Here is a 21,314-nt window from a genome sequence, read left to right on the forward strand (position 1 = left end):
CACCTGGTTGAACATATTCCTGCGAGAGTGGAAGCTGTCATCAAGGCTAGGGGTGGGCTAACACCAAATTGAATTCCACCATTACCAGTGGACGGCGCCACGAACTTGTAAGTCATTTTCAGCCAGGTGTCTGGATACTTTGAAATGTCCCCTTACAGAAATTGATATTTTAGTGTGCTGATCAAAATTGAACGTACTCAGACATTACTCTCTTTACTTATTCTGATCAACACTAAACCGACACACAATATTTAATTTAATTTATTTTATTTATTTATTTAAGTTTTTTAGCGCAACGCAGTCTGCTTTTCAATAATCCCTGCAAAAGAATGGCCCTGACAAACAATAATCTATACCTTTCACAAATCAATTACCTCACAAAACTCTTGGTTACTCAAACTACTGCAATACAGCGAGCGCCAAAACTGCCAGCTAAATAAAAAATTCTAACTACTGAAGTCACTAACTACTGATAGGCATAGTTAGCAAATGAAAGCTTTTGATAGACAACAATGTGTTTACCTTATTAGTGTTCAAAAGTCATAATACATATATCAGTTCATGACATCCATTCTTACAAAATTACTCTCTCTGATGGACACACGTCCAGATCATCCGCTCTCAAAACTCCGCCATCTCTCTCCCCACATCCACCACTGCTGGCGGCTCTAACTGCGCAACGCTACGAGCTGTTCACATGAACTTTCTTATTGTTCCATTATTGTCGACGGAAAATATATTGGAGGTAGATTTTTTGAATGAATACAAAGCAATCTTAAACGTTCACGATGCTGAAATAAGTTTAGAGAAAGGAAGTAAGTCAATAGCTTTGAAATTTGAAAATTGGCTCTCAAACCATGACGAGGAAATTAATCGCCTTTACCTTCTGTTAGACAGCAGTTCGGAATTTTCGACGGAACTTGACACTAACAATCACTCTGCAAGTATTCACAGGGATGATATCGACGGCATATTTGATACTAATGAGTTAATTCAGAATAAAATTCAAGCAATTGAGAATTGTAATGACACTGATAGGACCTTTTTGAGATTTTACAAGCCCATTCCACAGTTTTTACTCACATAACAGGAACAATCAAGGGATTTCAATACCAATTTCGTGTTGGTGAGCATACTAAATTTTGTGTTACACCATACGTAATTCCGGCACATTATAGGGACTGTGTTAGAACATAAATACAATCTATGCTTGACGAGGGCATTATTGAGCCTGCAGTAAGCTCATACAACAACCCATTACATGTTGTTGAGAAGAAAAATGGATCGATCAGGCTTGTCTTAGATTCGAGACAAATCAATACTATCATCATTCCTGAAACAGACAGACCGCAAACGTTGGAAGAACTTCAAAATTTTAATGGTGTAAAAGTGTTGTCTTCCATTGATCTCAGATCCAGCTATTATCAGATCGAACTTCATCCAGAATATAGAAAATACACAGCTTTTCTTTGTTTAGGCGTTTGTTATCAATTTCGGAAACTTCCTTTTTGTTTGAACATTTCTTCGGCAGCTTTCATTCGTGGGCTAAATTCCATATTACCTGAGTTCTTAAAACGTTACATTACCTTATATGTGGACGATATTCTGATAGCAGAAGCCTCATGGGAAAACCATAATGACATCCTCAACAGCGTGTTACATATTTTTGCAGAATCTGGAATTACAGTTTACTTGGAAAAGTCTGAATTCGGTAGAACAAAGGTAAAGTTTTTGGGACATATTATTTCTTCTGAAGGCATTCAGCTGACTCTGAAAAGTTAGAAGCAATCAGAGCCATTCCACTTCCATCCACAAAAAAAAAAGTCCGCAGTTTTCTAGTTCCCGTAAATTTTTACCGTCATTTACTGAATATGCAAATTCTAGTTACACGAAAACTTTGTTCTCTCACTGGAAAAAATACTATTTGGAAATAGGACGAACAGGCACAACTGGAATTCAATTCTTAGAAAGAATCTCTACTTAACGTGCCAATATTAGCTCATCCAGATTTGCCTTAGCACGGATTCTTCTAAAGTTGGTCTTGGTGCCGATTTATTTCAAAAAGCCATAGAAAATGACGCTACTGTTCAGAAAACCATTGCTTTTGCTAGACGAGTGCTAACAAAATCTCAAAAAATTATTCCATTACTGAATTAGAAGCTTCAGCTATCGTTTGGGCATTGAACAAATTCCGTTTCTTTCTTTCTGTTAACCACGTAAAAGTATACTGTGATCATCGTGCATTACAATTTCTTATGTCTTCAAAATTAAATCATGACAGGTTAAAACGTTGGGCATTGTTTCTGCAAGAATTCCACTTCACAATAGTCTACATTCCCGGCAAGGAGAACATTGCTGCGGACGCACTGTCACGCGCACCGGCTGGGCTTGAGAAAAGTAACACAGAAGGCAACCTCGAGGAAAATTTCAGTATTCTTTACATTCAGAAAGTCGCCTTTGAAAACTTCATCACCATATCTTTAAAGGACATTGTTCATGAACAAGATAATAATCCGATTTTGACAGACATTAAAAGTAAATGGCATGAAAAGACATACAGATTCAGCATTATTATCTGGTTAGAAACAACATACTCTTCAAACGCTGCACTATTGATGACAAGCTATGGGTACTTTGCATTCCTGACTATTTTGTTAATAAGCTCATTTGGTACATTCATTTCAGCTACGCACATTTTGCTCCACGAAAATGTTATATTCTTCGGACGACTTATTATTTTAACAATATGGAAAAGAAAATTCGAAGAGTCTTGTCTATTTGTAAACTTTGTCAAAAGGCTAAACCATCTACTATCTCACGTCGTGCTCCGTTGTTTCCTATAACCTACACAGCCTACTTACAAGTTTTGATCATATAGTGTAAGTCTTCCTGAGTGGGACATGTTGCCAAACTGATTGAAACCCTTTCTCGCTCCACGAAGTTTCTGTACGATATTTTCCAAGTAACACATTACATTTGTTGGAACCACTATCTTCGAAATCAGTTAAAAGTACCAAATGTAAGTAGTTTTGTAATCTTTCCACAGGGCCAGTGGAAAGCTGCCGCAACGGTGGTGAGTGGAGCGTTGCAACCAGCTCATGCACCTGCCCACAAGGATTTACTGGCGTCTACTGTGAGGAAGGTAGGAATTTTTTAAAATTATTCTTAGTGTATCATTTCACTGATAATCCGAGTGTGTGTTTGTGACTATGTGTGTGTACGTATCTTATAATTACATTAGTCTGTGATTAGATGATACGATTTCAGAGTTTTTATCAAGTGCTGACTGACTTTGTGAAGCCCATAATTAAGTACAGTATGCTTGCTGCGTGTTGGCTATTTACTTTCAGCTGTTATACTTTCATTTCCAGTTAGCCATTCTGGCGACCAAGTGTGCGAGATTTACGTAAATCTAAGATACTCAACAATGTCAGGCATACCTATTGCAAGACTACTAACAGTTTTTACACAGTTGCACCACTTTGTTTCTTTTTGCATTCTTTGTTTCATCAATGGAAGTTGTTCCCTGGTGTCTTAAAACACGTATGAGTGCTACATTTAAGTTCTTACCTCTACAGGGTGTTTGGAAATTCCTCTCACAAAATGCAAGGGCTTGTATAGGGCAGTGACTACATAATATTTTGAACAGGAACCCATGTCTGCGAAGGTATCGTTTCCGTTCTGAGACGGTATAAATTGAAATGTTTAAATCAGCCATTTCTGCACGAGGAACTGAATTAGGCGTGACGTGGTACAGTTATTGCCTGAGAATTAGAAAGGAAACATAAGGAAACATCCATTATCACTGAAGTACATTTGTCTCTGTAACACTTACACATTACATGTTAACATTATCCAAAAACAAGCAAAAAAACCAGCACACACTAAATACACAACAGTACTGATGCATTACAACAGCAGCTCGATGTGGCGACCACCAACGTTGTTACAGACACTGCCCACATCACCGTCTACCCTGTTGCATACCAGCACAACCAGCTCTGCGACTTTTCGGTTTCCCTCAGCACATGCTGACACCATACACATATGTACTGAAACTGTCGTAGAACGCAAACGGTACGTTTCCGGACATGGGCTGTCATTCAGAATGCAGCGTCTTTCTAAATGATGGACCCATTTTCAGAACTTCCCATTTATTCAAGTACAAATCCAAAATGAACAGGCCTGACACCAATGAAAAGAAGAACTTTCAAGGTATTGTTTCATTATGTTTGATATCAGTATAATATATTTAATAATTTTCAACAATTTATAATTAATTAGTTTTTAATAATTATATATTAATTAGAAATGTGACAAATTGAATAAACGTTCAATGTGACCACCATTGGCTGTATGGTAACCAAACTCGTCCCACACACGCGATAGCGTAAGTGCTGTTGTTGAGTGCACGGCCGCAGTGATCCGGTTCCACACATCGTTCAGAGTGGTCGGTAGAGGCGGGATGTAAACAGCTTCCTTCACACAGGATGTGGGATCAGGAGATCTCGGTGGCCAGAAGTGCAAAGCCGGGTCCTCGAGTCCCCTGCGACCGATCCAGCACTGAGGAAGGGAGTCATTGAGAAAGCCTCGTACGTCACGGTGCCAGCTCTATCCTCTTCGAAAATGAAGTCCTGGGAATCTTGCACAACTTGAGAGAACAGCCATTGTTCCAACATGTCCCAGTATGTGCTTGCCATTACAGTTCTTTCTGCAAACAAAAATGGTCCATAAACCTTTGTACTGGCTAAGGCACAGAACACTTCAGTCTCTTTCTTGTTGCAATGGTGAATGTGGATTTTTCCAAACCCCATATGCGAACATTGTGCATGTTGACTTTTCCACTAAGGTGGAACGTCGTTTTATGTGTAAAAAGTACGGCCCTACTGCCGCGCAAACTCTACCAGCCACTTCTCAAACCATCACCACCCGCCTACCGCCGCCTGTCAAAACCTTTGAAACTTTCTCTTTTCATTGGTATGAAGCTTGTGTGGGAATTGGTACTGTCAATAGTGACCAAGAATGGGCAAATACAAAGCCAGGATACGGTATGTCAGATGTAGTTAACAGTGAGAGTATAAGCCCGAAGTTAGAAAAGGAGACCAGATGCCATACACAGTCCTAGTCTTTCTCCAAGTCGCAGGAGACCTACATTGCCGATTTTTTGAAGTTGAGTGGAGGAGAAATGAGTGGGGTACAGGAGTTTGCGATCAGAGTATATGGCAGGATGCAAGCCCGATTAGTTCTGGTGTTCAGGTGTTTACAGGTGGGTCAGAAAATGGATTTAGAGACACTGCTGGACAGTCAGATCAGGCTGAAAGGGCAGTAAGAAGAAGCATAGTTAGGGGGTTTGTGCTGCTTGTAGAACAGTGAGATTTTCAGGGTTTTTCACACTTCAAGACGGTAACCTGCAGAGACGATCATGTTGTAAATGGATGTAAGTGTGGAGAGAAAATGGAGGGGGATTGTTTTACGTGTCAAAAGGTCATGTGTTGAGGACCAACAATGACTTGTTTTATGTCACGCGAAATAATAGGTACATTCAGTTCTGATTGTGATATGTTGTTGAAGTAGTGGAAACAGGGAGCCAGGGGTGGGGCAATAGTATCTGTGCATTCACAGATTGCAGGAAATGGTGAGTAATCAATATGTGAGTCATCATAAATGAAGAAGATGTTGGAGGTATAGGTTGCAACGTGATCAGCTTTATTTAGGTTGTCAGGTATTGTTTGATCTTGTGGAAGATTGGACAGTGAGTCAATGGAATGTTTTCCAAACTTGGGAGGGTTAATGGGGAGTATACCACTGAATCTGGTAGAATTCTGGCACCAGTGCCGATATTCTTTGAATTTAATAAGTCATGTGTCCTCGGAATCTTTCACGACGGCATACATGAACAAAACGTCCTCGGTTTTGCAGCCGCGTCAATTCGAATAAAATCCTCGAGCTTTCGATGGCCATCTCCGCCATCGTCGTCAGGAGTTCACTGACCGCCTGGGCTGCTACGGTTTCTCGCTTATAAAGGCACGATGACGTCATCAGCAGCCGATCAGATCGATCCAATGTGACGCGCGCGCTTAAGCCGACCCGGGCAGCTGGGGGAGCTTTTGCCCGAAGCAGCGCCGGTGACGTCAGGTGGCGCCAGGGGCAGGCGCCACGTTTGAAACTGCCGCTCCCGCGCCGCGCATCTGTGTCTGCTTCCTCCGATGTCCAACGCCCGCCCCCATGCCCTGCTGAGTGTGTATCCCTGGTCTCTGTTGAAATTGTTGTTGTTTAAACGAATATCGACCGCTTCCTTTATAACGGAGACCCAATATGTAGACGCATGAACCAACACTTTTGTATTTTCGAACTGTATTTTATGTCCATTTTATAGGGAATGCTCCGCTATGGCCGACTTGTCAAGCTCCCTTTGTTACTAGTGTGTTTCTGTACATGTCAGTGGTGTGGTATCCTAGTTATGCGTCCCTAGGAAGGAATGGTATGAGTGATGGGATTGTTGGAGGAATAGTATAGCTCATGGGGTGACGAGGATACATGATATCTGTAAGAATGTTGGCTGATATAGCATCTGAAAAGAACTGTATGAAGGGTGGGGTGGGATCAATATAATCTGGTAGGTGGCAGGTTCTGTGTCGCTTCCAATATGCATATCTGTGGATTCCTGGTAGACATTTCCGTTGATGTGGCAGTATTCTTCGATAACACTGCGACAGAGGTTGGGATCTGGTGCATGGGCTAGAGGCAGTGTGTAGGCGATGTTGAGCTGAACAGGTAGGTGGCCACTTTCAAATGGATTGGGGACTGCTGCAGTGAGGCGTCCAAGGAGGTTGAGAGAAGTCAGGAGACAACTAGAGTAGTGTCCTAAGGGTAGGTGCACTGGGGAGTCGAGAGAATGTCCCCTTGGACACGGTGTGTAACCGAATGCTGGAATCAAGCAGAGGATAACTGTTAAGGTTTAGAAGAAGATAGTAAGGATAAGATATTCAGTGGGAGTAATTCATAAGGGCTGTGGTCAGGCAGGGTTTTTCTTCTGGTGACCGATTGCAAATTCACCTTTTGCCACTAGAAGGCGATTGTCTGAATGTCCACAGTACACGGAAAGATTCGGATGGTCTGACAGGTTTTCTATAAGGATTCGTTAAATAGGAAGCCATGGATTTTGTATTGGGATGGAGAGTGTATGAAGGGGACTTTCCTTTTTAGAGGGGAATGTTTGTTATGGAATAGAATGTTGTAGTGTAATCACTCCATGATAACTTGGATGGTGAATACTATGAGTTTAAACTAAGATGTCGAGGTGGATGGTTGTGGAGGTAAGTGGATTGGGTGCTGAGATGGAGAGATTACTGTGAGAAATGTCTTGAAGGGGATGTGGGGTAGATTTTTGGAGCACAATCATCATGAATTTCATGACATCTTCAGGCATGAGGGGTTTGGTAAGTTTTTATTTATATATTTATTTATTAATTGTTCTGTGGGACCAAATTAAGGAGAAGTCTCCATGGTCATGGAACGAGTCAATACCTGAAATTATAACACGATATTAGAAACAGATAAAATGAAATATAAAAAAAACATATTCAGGTGACAAGTCGTAAGTTTAAATGAAGACGATCAACAATGCAACACTGGAATTTGCTTAATTTTTTAGCTCTTCCAGGAGCTCCTCGACAGAATAGAAGGAGTGAGCCATGAGGAAACTCTTTAGTTTAGACTTAAAAGAGTTTGCGCTACTGCTAAGATTTTTGAGTTCTTGTGGTAGCTTATTGAAAATGGATGCAGCAGAATACTGCACTCCTTTCTGCACAAGAGTCAAGGAAGTGCATTCCACATACAGATTTGATTTCTGCCTAGTATTAACTGAGTGAAAGCTGCTAACTCTTGGGAATAGGCTAATATTGCTAACAACAAACGACATTAAAGAAAATATATACTGTGAGGGCAATGTCAGAATTCCCAGATTTTTGAACAGGGGTCGACAAGAGGTTCTCGAACTCACACCACATATAGCTCGAACAGCCCGTTTTTGAGCCAAAAATACCCTTTTTGAATCAGAAGAATTACCCCAAAAAATAATACCATACGACATAAGCGTATGAAAATATGCGAAGTAGACTACTTTTCGTGTTGAAGTGTCACTTATTTCAGATACTGTTCTAATGGTAAATAAAGCAGCATTTAGCTTCTGAACAAGATCCTGGACATGCGCTTTCCACAACAGCTTACTATCTATCCGAACGCCTAGGAATTTGAACTGTTCCGTGTCGCTTATAATATGCCCATTCTGTCTGATCAAAATATCGGTTCTTGTTGAATTGTGAGTTTGAAACTGTAAAAACTGAGTCTTACTGTGATTTAGCATCAAATTATTTTCCACAAGTCACGAACTTATTTCATGAACTACATTATTTGTTACTGTTTCAATATTACACACAAGATCCTTCACTATCAAGCTGGTGTCATCAGCAAACAGAAATATTTTTGAATCACTTGTAATACTAGAATGCATATCATTTATATAAATAAGAAACAGCAGTGGCCCCAGCACCGACCCTTGGGGAACGCCCCACTTAACAGTGCCCCATTGGGACTGAACATCACTACCACTCTCAATATTGCGGAGAATTACCTTCTGCTTTCTGTTCTTAAAGTAAGAGGCGAACCAATTGTAAGCTACTCCCCTTACTCCATAATGGTCCAACTTCTGCAGTAATATTTTGTGGTCAACACAGTCAAAAGCCTTCGTTAAATCAAAGAAAACAGCTAGCGTTCGCAACCTTTTATTTAATCCGTCCAAAACCTCACAGAGAAAAGAGAATATAGCATTTTCAGTTGTTAAACCATTTCTAAAACCAAGCTGAACATTTGACAGCAAATTATGTGAATTTAAATGCTCCAGTAACCTTGTATATACAACCTTCTCGATAACTTTAGCAAACACCGATGGCATAGAAATAGGTCTAAAATTGTCAACATTATCAATGTCTCCCTTTTTATAAAGTGGCTTCACTACCGAGTACTTTAATCAGTCAGGAAACCGACCACTCCTAAAGGAAAAGTTACAGATATGGCTTAGAACTGGCCTAACATACATAGAACAATACTTCAGTATTCTGCTAGATACCCCGTCATATCCATGACAGTTCTTGGTCTTTAGTGATTTAATTATTAACGCAATCTCCCTCTTGTCAGTATCATGGAGGAGCATTTCAGGTAACAGTCTCGGAACACTTTTTTCTAAGAGCGCTATATCATTCCCTGTTGGGACTAGGTTTCTATTTAGTTCTCCTGCTATATTCAGAAAGTTATTATTAAATACTGTACATATATGCGACTTATTAGTAACACGGACATTCCCACTACGCACTGATTCTATATCCTCGACCTGTCTCTGCAGACAAGCAACTTCCTTTACGACTGACCATATGGTTTTAATTTTATCCTGAGACTTAGCTATTCTATCTGCATACCACATACTTTTTGCCTTCCTAATAACATTTTTAAGCACTTTACAATACTGTTTGTAATGGGCTACTGAATTTAGATTTTGACTGTTTCTAACGTTTTGATATAATTGCCACTTTGTTCTACAAGATATTCTAATCCCTCTAGTCAGCCACCCAGGCTGCCTGTTTGTTCTAGTACCCTGTTTTAAACGTTCTAACGGAAAGCGACTTTCAAAGAGCATGAGAAAAGTCTTGAGAAAAGCATTATATTTATCGTCTACTGTATCACCACTATAAACATCTTGCCACTCTTGTTCCTTTATAAGGTTTACAAAGGTTTTAAAGTTAAAATTTGCGCATCATGATCTGAAAGGCCATTCACCTCTAACTTTATCTCTAATACCTTGTATATTTTGATGAAATATACTAATTCCCTCATTACTCGGATACCTAAGCTTTGTCAAAAGTGATTCCCTTGTTAGAGACACTTCCCTTAAGCAGGAATACCTATCAGCTGACTTCAATCTTAAAAAGGTGCAGCTCTAACACCCACTACTGCAGGAATTTTCCCATGAGTGATCCCACCAACCCCACCTATGCTGTCACCTATAAGTTTTGTCAACCTCCCCTTCCCATACCTGTTGAGGTGCAGGCCATGTCTAGTGAAACCCGTCCTGCTGATAGACTCCACCGACACCACTGACATGTGACCCATGCCTTCTGTCATCAGCGCACCCCCAAGTCTCATGTTATTACGCCTGACGGCTGTATTAAGATGAGGCCGATCGTGACGCTGAAACAGTTCCACGAAATGCACATTCGTGTTGCCAGTCTGAGTGGCTATCTTTTCCAGGTCACCATCTATGTTATCCTCCCCATCCCTATCAATACTATTACCAGCCCCACCCACAATCACTACCTGATCCTCTTTAGTAAAATCCCTACATAACCCCCCTATGTTAACAGTCACCTGAGCCAATCCTGCATTAGGCTTCACAATGCTGGTGACCTGGTACTCACTCCCCAGCACTTCCTGCAACTGCTGGCCTACACCTCTGCCATGAGAACTACCGAAAAGCAGAACCTTCTTCTTCTTCTTCGACTTTGCAACTGTTCTAGGCACAGTAACTACTGAGGTTTGCTGCATACTTCCTACATCTACAGCTACTAGAGATTCCTCTCCACTAGACTCTGACAGTTGGTCATAGCTATTGTAAACAACAATAGTAAAACTATCTGAAAATCTTCTTCTCGTAGCAGATCTCTTGCCAACAGCCAGCTCCCATTCCCCAACCCCCTTCTCCCTCCTCATCCTATCTAGCTCCTCCTGTGCGTTTTTCAACTGCACCTGAAGGGCACAGATCTTACGCTCCTGCTCCTCTATCAACTTACTCTTGCTACATAACCTGCAGTTCCAGGAGAGGATCTCACCAGAATGCCCACTGGCTTCCCCACTGCATTCCCCCCAGTGGAAATACTTCGAACAAGTCTCACACCGCAATCCACTACCTACGAACCTATGGCAAAGCCCATACTTCTCACTCATGGAAAAATTTTACTTTTTCTAAGTTTCGCTACTACAATAAGAAGATGTTAAAATCCTGACTACAATAATCACAAACTTACTCTACAAGGGAAGTAACTACTATTATTAACAGTATTAATAAACAACAAATGTGAATATAACAAAAGACTATTCCAGAAAGAGAATCAAACGTCTAATGACACAGTAACGAAGCTGTAAACAGTTCCCAAAAGGTTCTTCTGAAATTATTTCACCAGAAAACACCAAGAACGCCGGTTGAAGACTACTAAAGTTCCTAAATAAACCACTATACACAAACAATTAATTAGTACTAAGCTTTCGATGCGCCACTACAGCTGCAACTGGTCAGCGCGGAATGTAAACACAGGCAAGAGGTTAAGTTGCTCGATACGAAACACAAATATCAGGTCACAACACAAGAAAGGCAGTGGTGAATGAAGAAACCACTAATACGTCACTTATATAGTAAATATTATCACAAAAACCGTTAAAATATGTATCTGAAACCTAAAAATATATGAAAGTTCGGACGTGGCTTCGCATTTCACGGAATAGGAGAGATGGGTGTCGTTTCAGGTGCTGTAGTTAGAGGGTTAAGGCATTTCTGAAAGAAGTTAGACGCTATTCAGGTGGACAGTTAATGTAACAGCAGCAGAGAGGGCTGCTTTACGGTCTCTCAGTTGTGGTCCTGTCATTGTCATTTTACTTTCGGACAAAGGCAATGCCACCTTTGTTTTAAAGAAACAGGGTTAGGTACCAAAGATACAATGTTTATTATCTGACAGCGTATTGCAGGATCGATGATGACCCCACGAAAATTGTTGAGAGAAATATGAACAGACTGCTGAAGAAAAATGGTTTGTCGTGGGACACCTTCAAGAGTCCTACCGCCTATAGTGCTGTTCCCCCTAGGTTATGTGGTCTTCCGAAAGTACACAAGGAACGAGATCGTTTCCGTCATATAGTGAGCAATATCGGCGCTCCGGCATATCGTGTAGCAAAGCATCTTGCTTCTCTGTTGAGACCATAAGTTGGTCGGTGTGAACATCATATCAGGAACTCAGCTGATTCTTTACGTCGTTTGGAGGGAATGCGGTTGAATGACTGATATTTTAGTAAGTTTCGAAGTGGTCTCCCTCTTTCTCTCGTGTTCCTCTGTCTGTTTCGTTGGGGGTTAATTGAGGTTAGGTTTGGTGTTGAACTAACTAACCCTTTTTGACAGGTGTTGACATCCACAATTTTTTTTTTATACAATGACCAGTATTACTAGCAGACAGATGAAGTTTCCATGGGTAGCCCGTTGTCTCCTGTGACTGCAAATTTCTTTATGGAAGACTTCAAGGAATGTGCATTGGAGTCCGCGCCTTTGAAACACGCCCGCTTCTACAGATATGTTGATAATAGTTTTGTTGTTTGGCCTCATGGTAGGGAGAATTTGAATGCCCTTTTAGGCCTTCTAAACTGGATCCACCCAAAGGTTGACTTTACGATGTTGGTGGGAGAGGATGGTTGCCTTCCCTTTCTTGATATTTTGGTTAGGAGGAAGGTTAATGGATCATTGCGACATGCAGTTTACCGGAAACGTACTCACACTGACTCGTATTTACACGCTGATAGTTCTCATCATACTGCTCAGCGTGAAGGGGTACTTCGTACCTTGGAACACACGACACATGTCATTTCCGACCCTAGGACTTTGCCAGCTGATCTGGCCCATCGTGAAACTACATTTCATCAAAATGGTTGTAGTGAAAGACAGATTGAAGGTGCGTTGCGCTATCGACCAACTGTGCGTCGGGTGACTGATGACAATACTGAGTCGACACCTAAGTCTACTGCCTTTCTCCCTTTCGCAGGAAGCACTTCCATCAAGATCGGTCGTATTTTGCGGAAATTGGATGTGAAATGTGTTTTTCCGACCTCCATCTAATATAAGAGTGCTCTAAGGTTCTGTTAGGGATGATCATGGTTTGCGTAAGGCGGTTGTATATTGCATTTCTTGTAGCTGTGGCATGGCATACTTTGGTCGGGCTATTAGAACAGTGGAGGACCGATGTACCGAGCATAAACGGCACACACGATTACAGCAGCCAGGTGGGTCTGCTATTGCCGTACATTGTTTTGATACTGGCCATCCTGTGCTATACAACAACACCGCGATATTGCCGTGCACGTCCAGCTATTGGGGCTGTGTTATTAAGGAGGCTGCTGAGATTAAATTGACGAGCAACCTTGTAAACGGGGATAGAGGCGTCTGTTGAAACTCCGCTTGGAATCCTGCTTTCTACCTCATCAAAAAACAGAGGAACAGAGTCAACGCTACCCCGCTTGCCAGTTCGTAGTCTTTCACTATCGAAACCTCTGGTAACTTTGGTGGCAATGTGTGTGTGTTATATCTCCTGAATTACTCCAAGAACCGAGGTTTAAAATTTGTTTGTACATCGCCTGTCGGTTGCAGTTTGTGCCTTGAAAATGGCGGGGTGTAGTCTACTCCAGCCGGAATATCGGCGGTCGCTGTAAATTCTACCTGGCTGGATTCCCGTAAGTTGTTTGAAAATTGTATACGCCAGGAGAAACTCAGATCCCGAAAAGAAACTTCCATTTAGTGCACTTTATGAAGCACACACCGTTAGCAAGCGAGTACCTTGATGACAAGTATGATTTACGACACACGCTTTCGTCCCCTTCTTTTGTCGAATTGTTCATTTAACTATCGGCTGCTTATTCTACTGCATTCTACAAGGAGGGATTTGAAAATTTAGCTTGTCCTTAATACGATCGATGGAACTGACAATACAAATAACAGAAAAAGATATAGTTGAGTATGTGTGGCGAAATTGGTCGAAAAGTGACGTTTTCCGATTATTATCTCTTAACAATATTTGCTCTCTCAAGAATAATTTGCTGCTTCATTTAACGATTAATTCCAATTGGAAGTATAGTTTTTATTATTTCAGAGTTAATAGTGCAAGTGTAAAAGTACTCTATCTCCGGAACTACTCACTCCAAAAGATTGTGGTTTACAGGTATTCATTCCTTGAATTCATGTTGATGTTAAGAGGTTGGATGCAGTGTGTAAAATGAAACAGCGACATTACACATGCATTTTGTGGAGACTCTAAATGGCAAAAAGGAAGGCTTACAGACGAAAACATTGATGAACTCCAGCAATATTGTGGAATGGCAATAAGAAACAGAACACGTGACCTACAAGGGATGAATAGAGCAGTGTGGGCTACATTCTTCCTCAGATCATCCCCTGATGATACACCTATACGTGGTCTGTGCTCACCTCGTGCTGATTTATGGTGCAAGTACCGCAAAACTAAGGCAGCTGGTGCAGAGGAACACTTTTGGCACAAAAATAGCGTACCATTTGCAGTGATGAAAGCTAGGCAGTTAACTCATCGTGACGTTCTTTCCAAATATCTCTATGGTCGAACGCAAAACGCGAATGAGTCTTTCAATAACGTCATTTCGACCCGCATACCAAAAAAGTCTTTGTAGGAATGACGACTCTACGCTAGGGTGTTTGTGACGCTGTGATAACGGTGATAATAAGAGATGAATTAGGGTACTACAGCAACTCACTATCACTCCCGACCTTCCAACGAATGGACTGACTTAGAATCATAAAAGCCCAGCCTGAGTGAAACTGTAGTTTCAAAAAATTTCCGATCCCTAATTGTCGAAGGTTCTGAAAAAATGGGTCATCAATATTGCAGATTTAACGCTGTATGTATGGGATGTACACACTCCCATTAACACTATCAAGACATGCATGTTAAACGTCATTTAATTACACGTCGAAGTATTATGGAGAGATACAGAGACAGGCGGCTGGGGTAAAATACAGGAAGCAAAAGGCTATTTACAATTTGTACAGAAATCAGATGTCAGTTATAAGAGTCGAGGGACATGAAAGGGAAGCAGTGGTTGGGAAGGGAGTGAGACAGGGCTGTAGCCTATCCTCGATGTTATTCAATCTGTATGTTGAGCAAGCAGTGAAGGAAACAAATGAAAAATTCGGAGTAGGTGTTAAAATCCATGGAGAAGAAATAAAAACTTTGAGGTTCGCCGATGGCATTGTAATTCATTGAAGGACAGCAAAATACTTTGAAGAGCGGTTGAATGGTATGGATAGTGTCTTGAAAAAGGATATAAGATGAACATCAACAAAGGCAAAACGAGGATAATGGAAAGTAGTCGAATTAAGTCAGGTGCCGCTGAGGGAATTAGATTAGGAAATGAGACACTTAAAGTAGTGAAGGAGTTTTGCTATTTGGGGAGCAAAATAACATATGATGGTCGAAGTAGAGAGGATATAAAATGTAGACTGGCAATGGCAAGGAAAACGTTTCTGAAGAAGAGAAATTTGTTAACATTGAGTATAGATTTAAGTGTTAGGAAGTCGTTTGTATGGAGTGTAGCCATGTATGTAATTGAAACGTGAACGATAAATAGTTTAGGCAAGAAGAGAATAAAAGCTTCCCAAATGTGGTGCTACAGAAGAATGCAGAAGATTGGATGGTAGATCACATAACTAATGAGGAGGTATTGAATAGGATTGGGGAGAAGAGGAGTTTGCGGCACAACTTGACAAGAAGAAGGGACCGGTTGGTAGGACATGTTCTGGGACATCAAGGGATCACAAATTTAGCAATGGAGGGCAGCGTGGTGGGTAAAAATCGTAGAGGGAGACCAAGAGATGGATACACTAAGCAGATTCAGAAGGATGTAGGTTGCAGTAAGCACTGGGAGATGAAGAATCTTGCACAGGATAGGGTGGCATGGAGGGCTGCATCAAACCAGTCTCAGGACTGAAGACCACAACAACAACAACAACAACAACAACACAGAGACAGGAATTCGAAAGTGAAAGTAAAGTAACTTGATTTCCGTTCACTGTGAGCGGTGGAAAGTGAAGATAAAGTTGAGTTTGGTACGACTCTACCAGTCTTGTACATAACCCTTCTACAAGCCCATAAACGCTGTACTCTGTACAACGTCACTCGCAAACTTCTGCTGCTAGGGTTGGCGGTTATGGCTGAGACAACCAGTTTTCGCTTAAATTGTTTTTTTTTTTTCAAATGCCAGTTTAACCTGTTGAACCCCTTCAACACAACCGGTTTCTCAAATAGCCGATTTTCGATTTTTTTGTTCTCTTTATTTCGTGTAATAAATCTAGAAATCGAAGAAAGGCTGAAGAATTTTGACACACTGACGCCCAAGGTACAAAGGCAAAATGTTAAATCAAAACGGAAAAAAGACTTACTTGATCTGCTGTTCTTGTATCACAAAAAATCACCGGTATTCTGCTACTGGTTCTAATTTTTTGAAAGTAATCTCTTACTGATTCTAATTTTTTGAAACTATTCTCAAAATCATACCAGTATTTGGGCATTACGAACAGTCAGTGTTGAAGGGCGGAAACTGGGGAGAAAGCCTCTATTGGTGTGTTAATTTGTCCACTGTCATGGGCTACAAGCAGATGGAGGCATGTTGTAAAGACACAGGCAGCAGATCAGCTACTTTCTATTTCCACTGTATACTATGATTGAATTGTTGATAACTTTTTAATTTATTAGTGTAACCGCAATTTCCTTCCTCTTTTATTATTTCATAGAAATGGCAGGCAAATCTCTAATCTCCCAAAGCAAATGAAGCATTGCACTTGACTCCTACATACATTGTAAATATAAAAATACTTCCAGACTAGGGTTGGTGGCATTCTACATTACTACGGATGTCCGCCGACAACAGTAGGAAACTACCGTACAGAGCTGGTCAAGTACGTGGCGGAGGGAGGGGTGGGGGGAGCGGGGGTGGCAGCTTTGTTAAAGAGGCTCTTAAAAAGCTAAGTTTTTCATTTTACTCTGAAAATTCATTTATTTATTTATTAATTTTATGTAATAATTCCTTTGAGAGGTATTCATACAAGTGGTACTTGGCCTCTTAAACTACGCAAGAAAAACTTTTGTTAAAAAAATGGTTCAAATGGCTCTGAGCACTATGCGACTTAACTTCTGAGGTCATCAGTCGCCTAGAACTTAGAACTAATTAAACCTATCTAATCTAAGGACATCACGCACATCCATTCCCGAGGCAGGATTCGAACCTGCGACCGGAGCGGTCGCTCGGCTCCAGACTGTACCGCCCAGAACCGCACGGCCACTCTGGCCGGCTTTTGATAAAAAAGTATTTGATTTGGCTATGGCATAACTTCAAACGAATAAAATTTTGAATCAGTGTATTGCTTCTTCGCTAACAAAACGCAGTTCACAAGGGAAAGGCCTCAGACACGGCCCACTGATTCGGCCCAAATTTGGCAAGTCGCTTGTGTTCAACTTAAAACGGAGGAAGGATTAAGATATTTTGGCTGAACACTCCCACCCCCTCCCCTCTCTTCCAACGCCTCTCCCCCTCCCCCCTCCCGTTATTGTGAAAACCACCCCTAAAGGTTGTGACGAGCACTCGACTCAAAACTGGCGGGATCGATAAGCCGGCACGGTAGCTCAGCGCGTACGGTGAGAGGCTGGCTGCTCTGTGTAATGAGAGCTGAGTGAAGGGATGAACGGGTGTCATGTGACGTCCGCTCCGATCAAATACAACGAACAATAATGTTTCCTGTTTATGTCGATGTAACTAGTTTTTGTTTGTTGTGCCATATCTTTCAGTTGCATAATCTGAATTATGGAGGATGTACACCCGTCGACCAGAGCTGAAACATATACACACCTGGAAATTGAAATAAGAACACCGTGAATTCATTCTCCCAGGAAGGGGAAACTTTATTGACACATTCCTGGGGTCAGATACATCACATGATCACACTGACAGAACCACAGGCACATAGACACAGGCAACAGAGCATGCACAATGTCGGCACTAGTCAAGTGTATATCCACCTTTCGCAGCAATGCAGGCTGCTATTCTCCCATGGAGACGATCGTAGAGATGCTGGATGTAGTCCTGTGGAACGGCTTGCCATGCCATTTCCACCTGGCGCCTCAGTTGGACAAGCGTTCGTGCTGGACGTGCAGACCGCGTGAGACGACGCTTCATCCAGTCCCAAACATGCTCAATGGGGGACAGATCCGGAGATCTTGCTGGCCAGGGTAGTTGACTTACACCTTCTAGAGCACGTTGGGTGGCACGGGATACATGCGGACGTGCATTGTCCTGTTGGAACAGCAAGTTCCCTTGCCGGTCTAGGAATGGTAGAACGATGGGTTCGATGACGGTTTGGATGTACCGTGCACTATTCAGTGTCCCCTCGACGACCACCAGTGGTGTACGGCCAGTGTAGGAGATCGCTCCCCACACCATGATGCCGGGTGTTGGCCCTGTGTGCCTCGGTCGTATGCAGTCCTGATTGTGGCGCTCACCTGCACGGCGCCAAACACGCATACGACCATCATTGGCACCAAGGCAGAAGCGACTCTCATCGCTGAAGATGACACGTCTCCATTCGTCCCTCCATTCACACCTGTCGCGACACCACTGGAGGCGGGCTGCACGATGTTGGGGCGTGAGCGGAAGACGGCCTAACGGTGTGCGGGACCGTAGCCCAGCTTCATGGAGACGGTTGCGAATGGTCCTCGCCGATACCCCAGGAGCAACAGTGTCCCTAATTTGCTGGGAAGTGGCGGTGCGGTCCCCTACGGCACTGCGTAGGATCCTACGGTCTTGGCGTGCATCCGTGCGTCGCTGCGGTCCGGTCCCAGGTCTTCGGGCACGTGCACCTTCCGCCGACCACTGGCGACAACATCGATGTACTGTGGAGACCTCACGCCCCACGTGTTGAGCAATTCGGCGGTACGTCCACCCGGCCTCTCGCATGCCCACTATACGCCCTCGTTCAAAGTCCGTCAACTGCACATACGGTTCACGTCCACGCTGTCGCGGCATGCTACCAGTGTTAAAGACTGCGATGGAGCTCCGTATGCCACGGCAAACTGGCTGACACTGACGGCGGCGGTGCACAAATGCTGCGCAGCTAGCGCCATTCGACGGCCAACACCGCGGTTCCTGGTGTGTCCGCTGTGCCGTGCGTGTGATCATTGCTTGTACAGCCCTCTCGCAGTGTCCGGAGCAAGTATGGTGGGTCTGACACACCGGTGTCAATGTGTTCTTTTTTCCATTTCCAGGAGTGTAGTAGCGAGCCTAACACAGACGACGGCAAGTGGGAAGTTACCGACGCTGCGTTTTAGTTTGTAAAAGTGTTGCAAGACAGATGTATTATCAATGGATTTCCCGAAGCAGGCAGTTCTGTCTCTCCGCATTCCAGATTGATAGGAGCGGCTAACGAGCGATTTTTGGAGCTGACGAACGAAATGACTTTTGTTGGTACTGATGAACTATACCATGAAGGCGAAGCAGAAGGTGATTCCAGTGGAAGCTATCACAAGTAGTGACTCGCAAACTGGTCACAACACTTTGGAAATGTCCACTTCGCAGGCAATCTGTGCTTCACCTGTTCCCGATGAGTATTACGAACCGGTTACTAAACGGCTGAAGTACGGCACTATAATCTCTTGAAGTAAAAGTAAAGGCGCTAGTGCTAGCCAGGAATCATACAAATTGGAACGTAAAACACTGCAAAAGAACAGACCATCAAAAGCCCTGAAAAGGAAGAAGGACCTAAAATTGTGGGAAAATGATATTGTTAAATGAGGGACAAATGCCAGGCGATAAATAAGTGGACACAACAACCGATTTGTCGAATATCGTCGTCGTAACGAGAATCTAACAACAGGAATACTACACGAGTGGGCTGCGGGTGCAGCGCTTCAGTATACGACCGACAAGGATTTTACGTTTGCTGCATCACTATCTTGGGCAAGGAAGTTCAAATCGGAATAAAAAAATCGTAAACGACACGCCTCTAAACACGTCTCCCACAAGGAGGTAGAAAATATAGAAGGTATACAGAAAGCGGCAGATCTTTTCATCACGGCGTCACTTATGACCGGTTTTAATCGAGATTACGTGATCAACACCAATCAAACAGGATGCAAGTATCGGGTGAACATTCGACGCACGTTATCGCATAAGGGCGAAGAACGAATCCTCGTCGCATATGGTTGTAAAGAAAAAAGACTAACGCATTCGTACACAGCCTCTGGAAAAGTATTGCCTCAGGTTTTCCTGTGTTTACAAGAAACAAAGGTCTGACAAATTTATTTGCCTACCTTCTTATCATTCCCTATTGATTCACTTAGCCTATTAACCCTCCTATCCCTGTCAATTGATATATGGAAATATACAGACGAGAAGGATAACATCCGCTACGTTTCCTTGAGATTCGAACCCGGATTCTCCGCTTCCCACACAGTTACCTTAGCAGTTGCACTATTTTTTCTAATCGTCTAATTTTGTTCGTTGCCTTTGTTCGGGGTCCCATGTCCCATGTCACCCGTTCTAGTTCGTTGTTGATGGATTCACTCTTTTTTTTTCTTTTTTTTTATGACAGAGGGCAGCTAAACCTCCGATCGAACACACTGAGCTACTGTGCCGACTAGGTTTTCTCAAAATCGGGCAGGTGCTGAGCCAAAATTTCTTAAAGTACCGTACTTCGATTTAGGTTGTACACAAGCGACCTGAGCCGAATCGGTTGGCCGTGTCTAACGCCTTCCCCTAGTCAGTCTTCTAATATAACTTTCACTTTCGAAGAGCAGGTGAGTCTTAATGTTAGGCTGAATAACTTATAAAGTCAAATGGGATCAAATTTCTCTTAACAATAGCTGCCTATCTCCTAGTACAATCTCATATTCAAATTTACAAGTTATCTAATACAAAGTTAGAGTTTCTTCAGCACATCATAGCATCCCAAGTTCCTAAATTCAAACGAAAATTTTATTAATATCTTTCATTTCATTAAAATGGTCAATTTCCTTGAATGATCAAGACTTTCTTTTAAATTATTATATCAAATGTCAACTTGAAACTATAGCAATCATATTTATTTACAAACTAAAACGTAGTACACAGATTCTGTGAGTTACAGTTTTGAGATCTTAACGTTGAGTCATGTGTTAATTTGAACTGGATTCTAAAGTATGAAATATGATAAATCAGTTTTTATTTATCCATGATAACAGTCTCGGCTACTAATAACCTACGCTATGATGTACAACATACGTTGTCGTTTGTGTGACGTTTATTTACACATACGTTAAAGTTGTGACGTCTGGTCTCACTGCTGGAAGGATATTACAAATGAGACATTTCACAGTAGAATATCATCCTTGTAGTAAAACTTAGACATAATATTGGGTGGAGAAAAATTGTGTCAGGAAATTTTAGCCCTTGATAGC

The 21,314-nt window shown here is 42.2% G+C and overlaps 1 protein-coding gene across 1 annotated transcript in view; it reads left to right on the forward strand.

The window, feature by feature from the left end:
• The window catches only part of LOC126108298 (uncharacterized), a 535,066-nt gene that overhangs the window by 261,606 nt on the left and 252,146 nt on the right, over positions 1-21,314 (forward strand). The window contains exon 11 of the mRNA XM_049913520.1: positions 3,047-3,142. Within this exon, the coding sequence (XP_049769477.1) occupies positions 3,047-3,142 (96 nt within the window). The remainder of the gene's footprint in view (positions 1-3,046; positions 3,143-21,314) is intronic.

The sequence above is a fragment of the Schistocerca cancellata genome, chromosome 11, assembly GCF_023864275.1.
Source record: "Schistocerca cancellata isolate TAMUIC-IGC-003103 chromosome 11, iqSchCanc2.1, whole genome shotgun sequence".
NCBI classification, from domain to species: domain Eukaryota; kingdom Metazoa; phylum Arthropoda; class Insecta; order Orthoptera; family Acrididae; genus Schistocerca; species Schistocerca cancellata.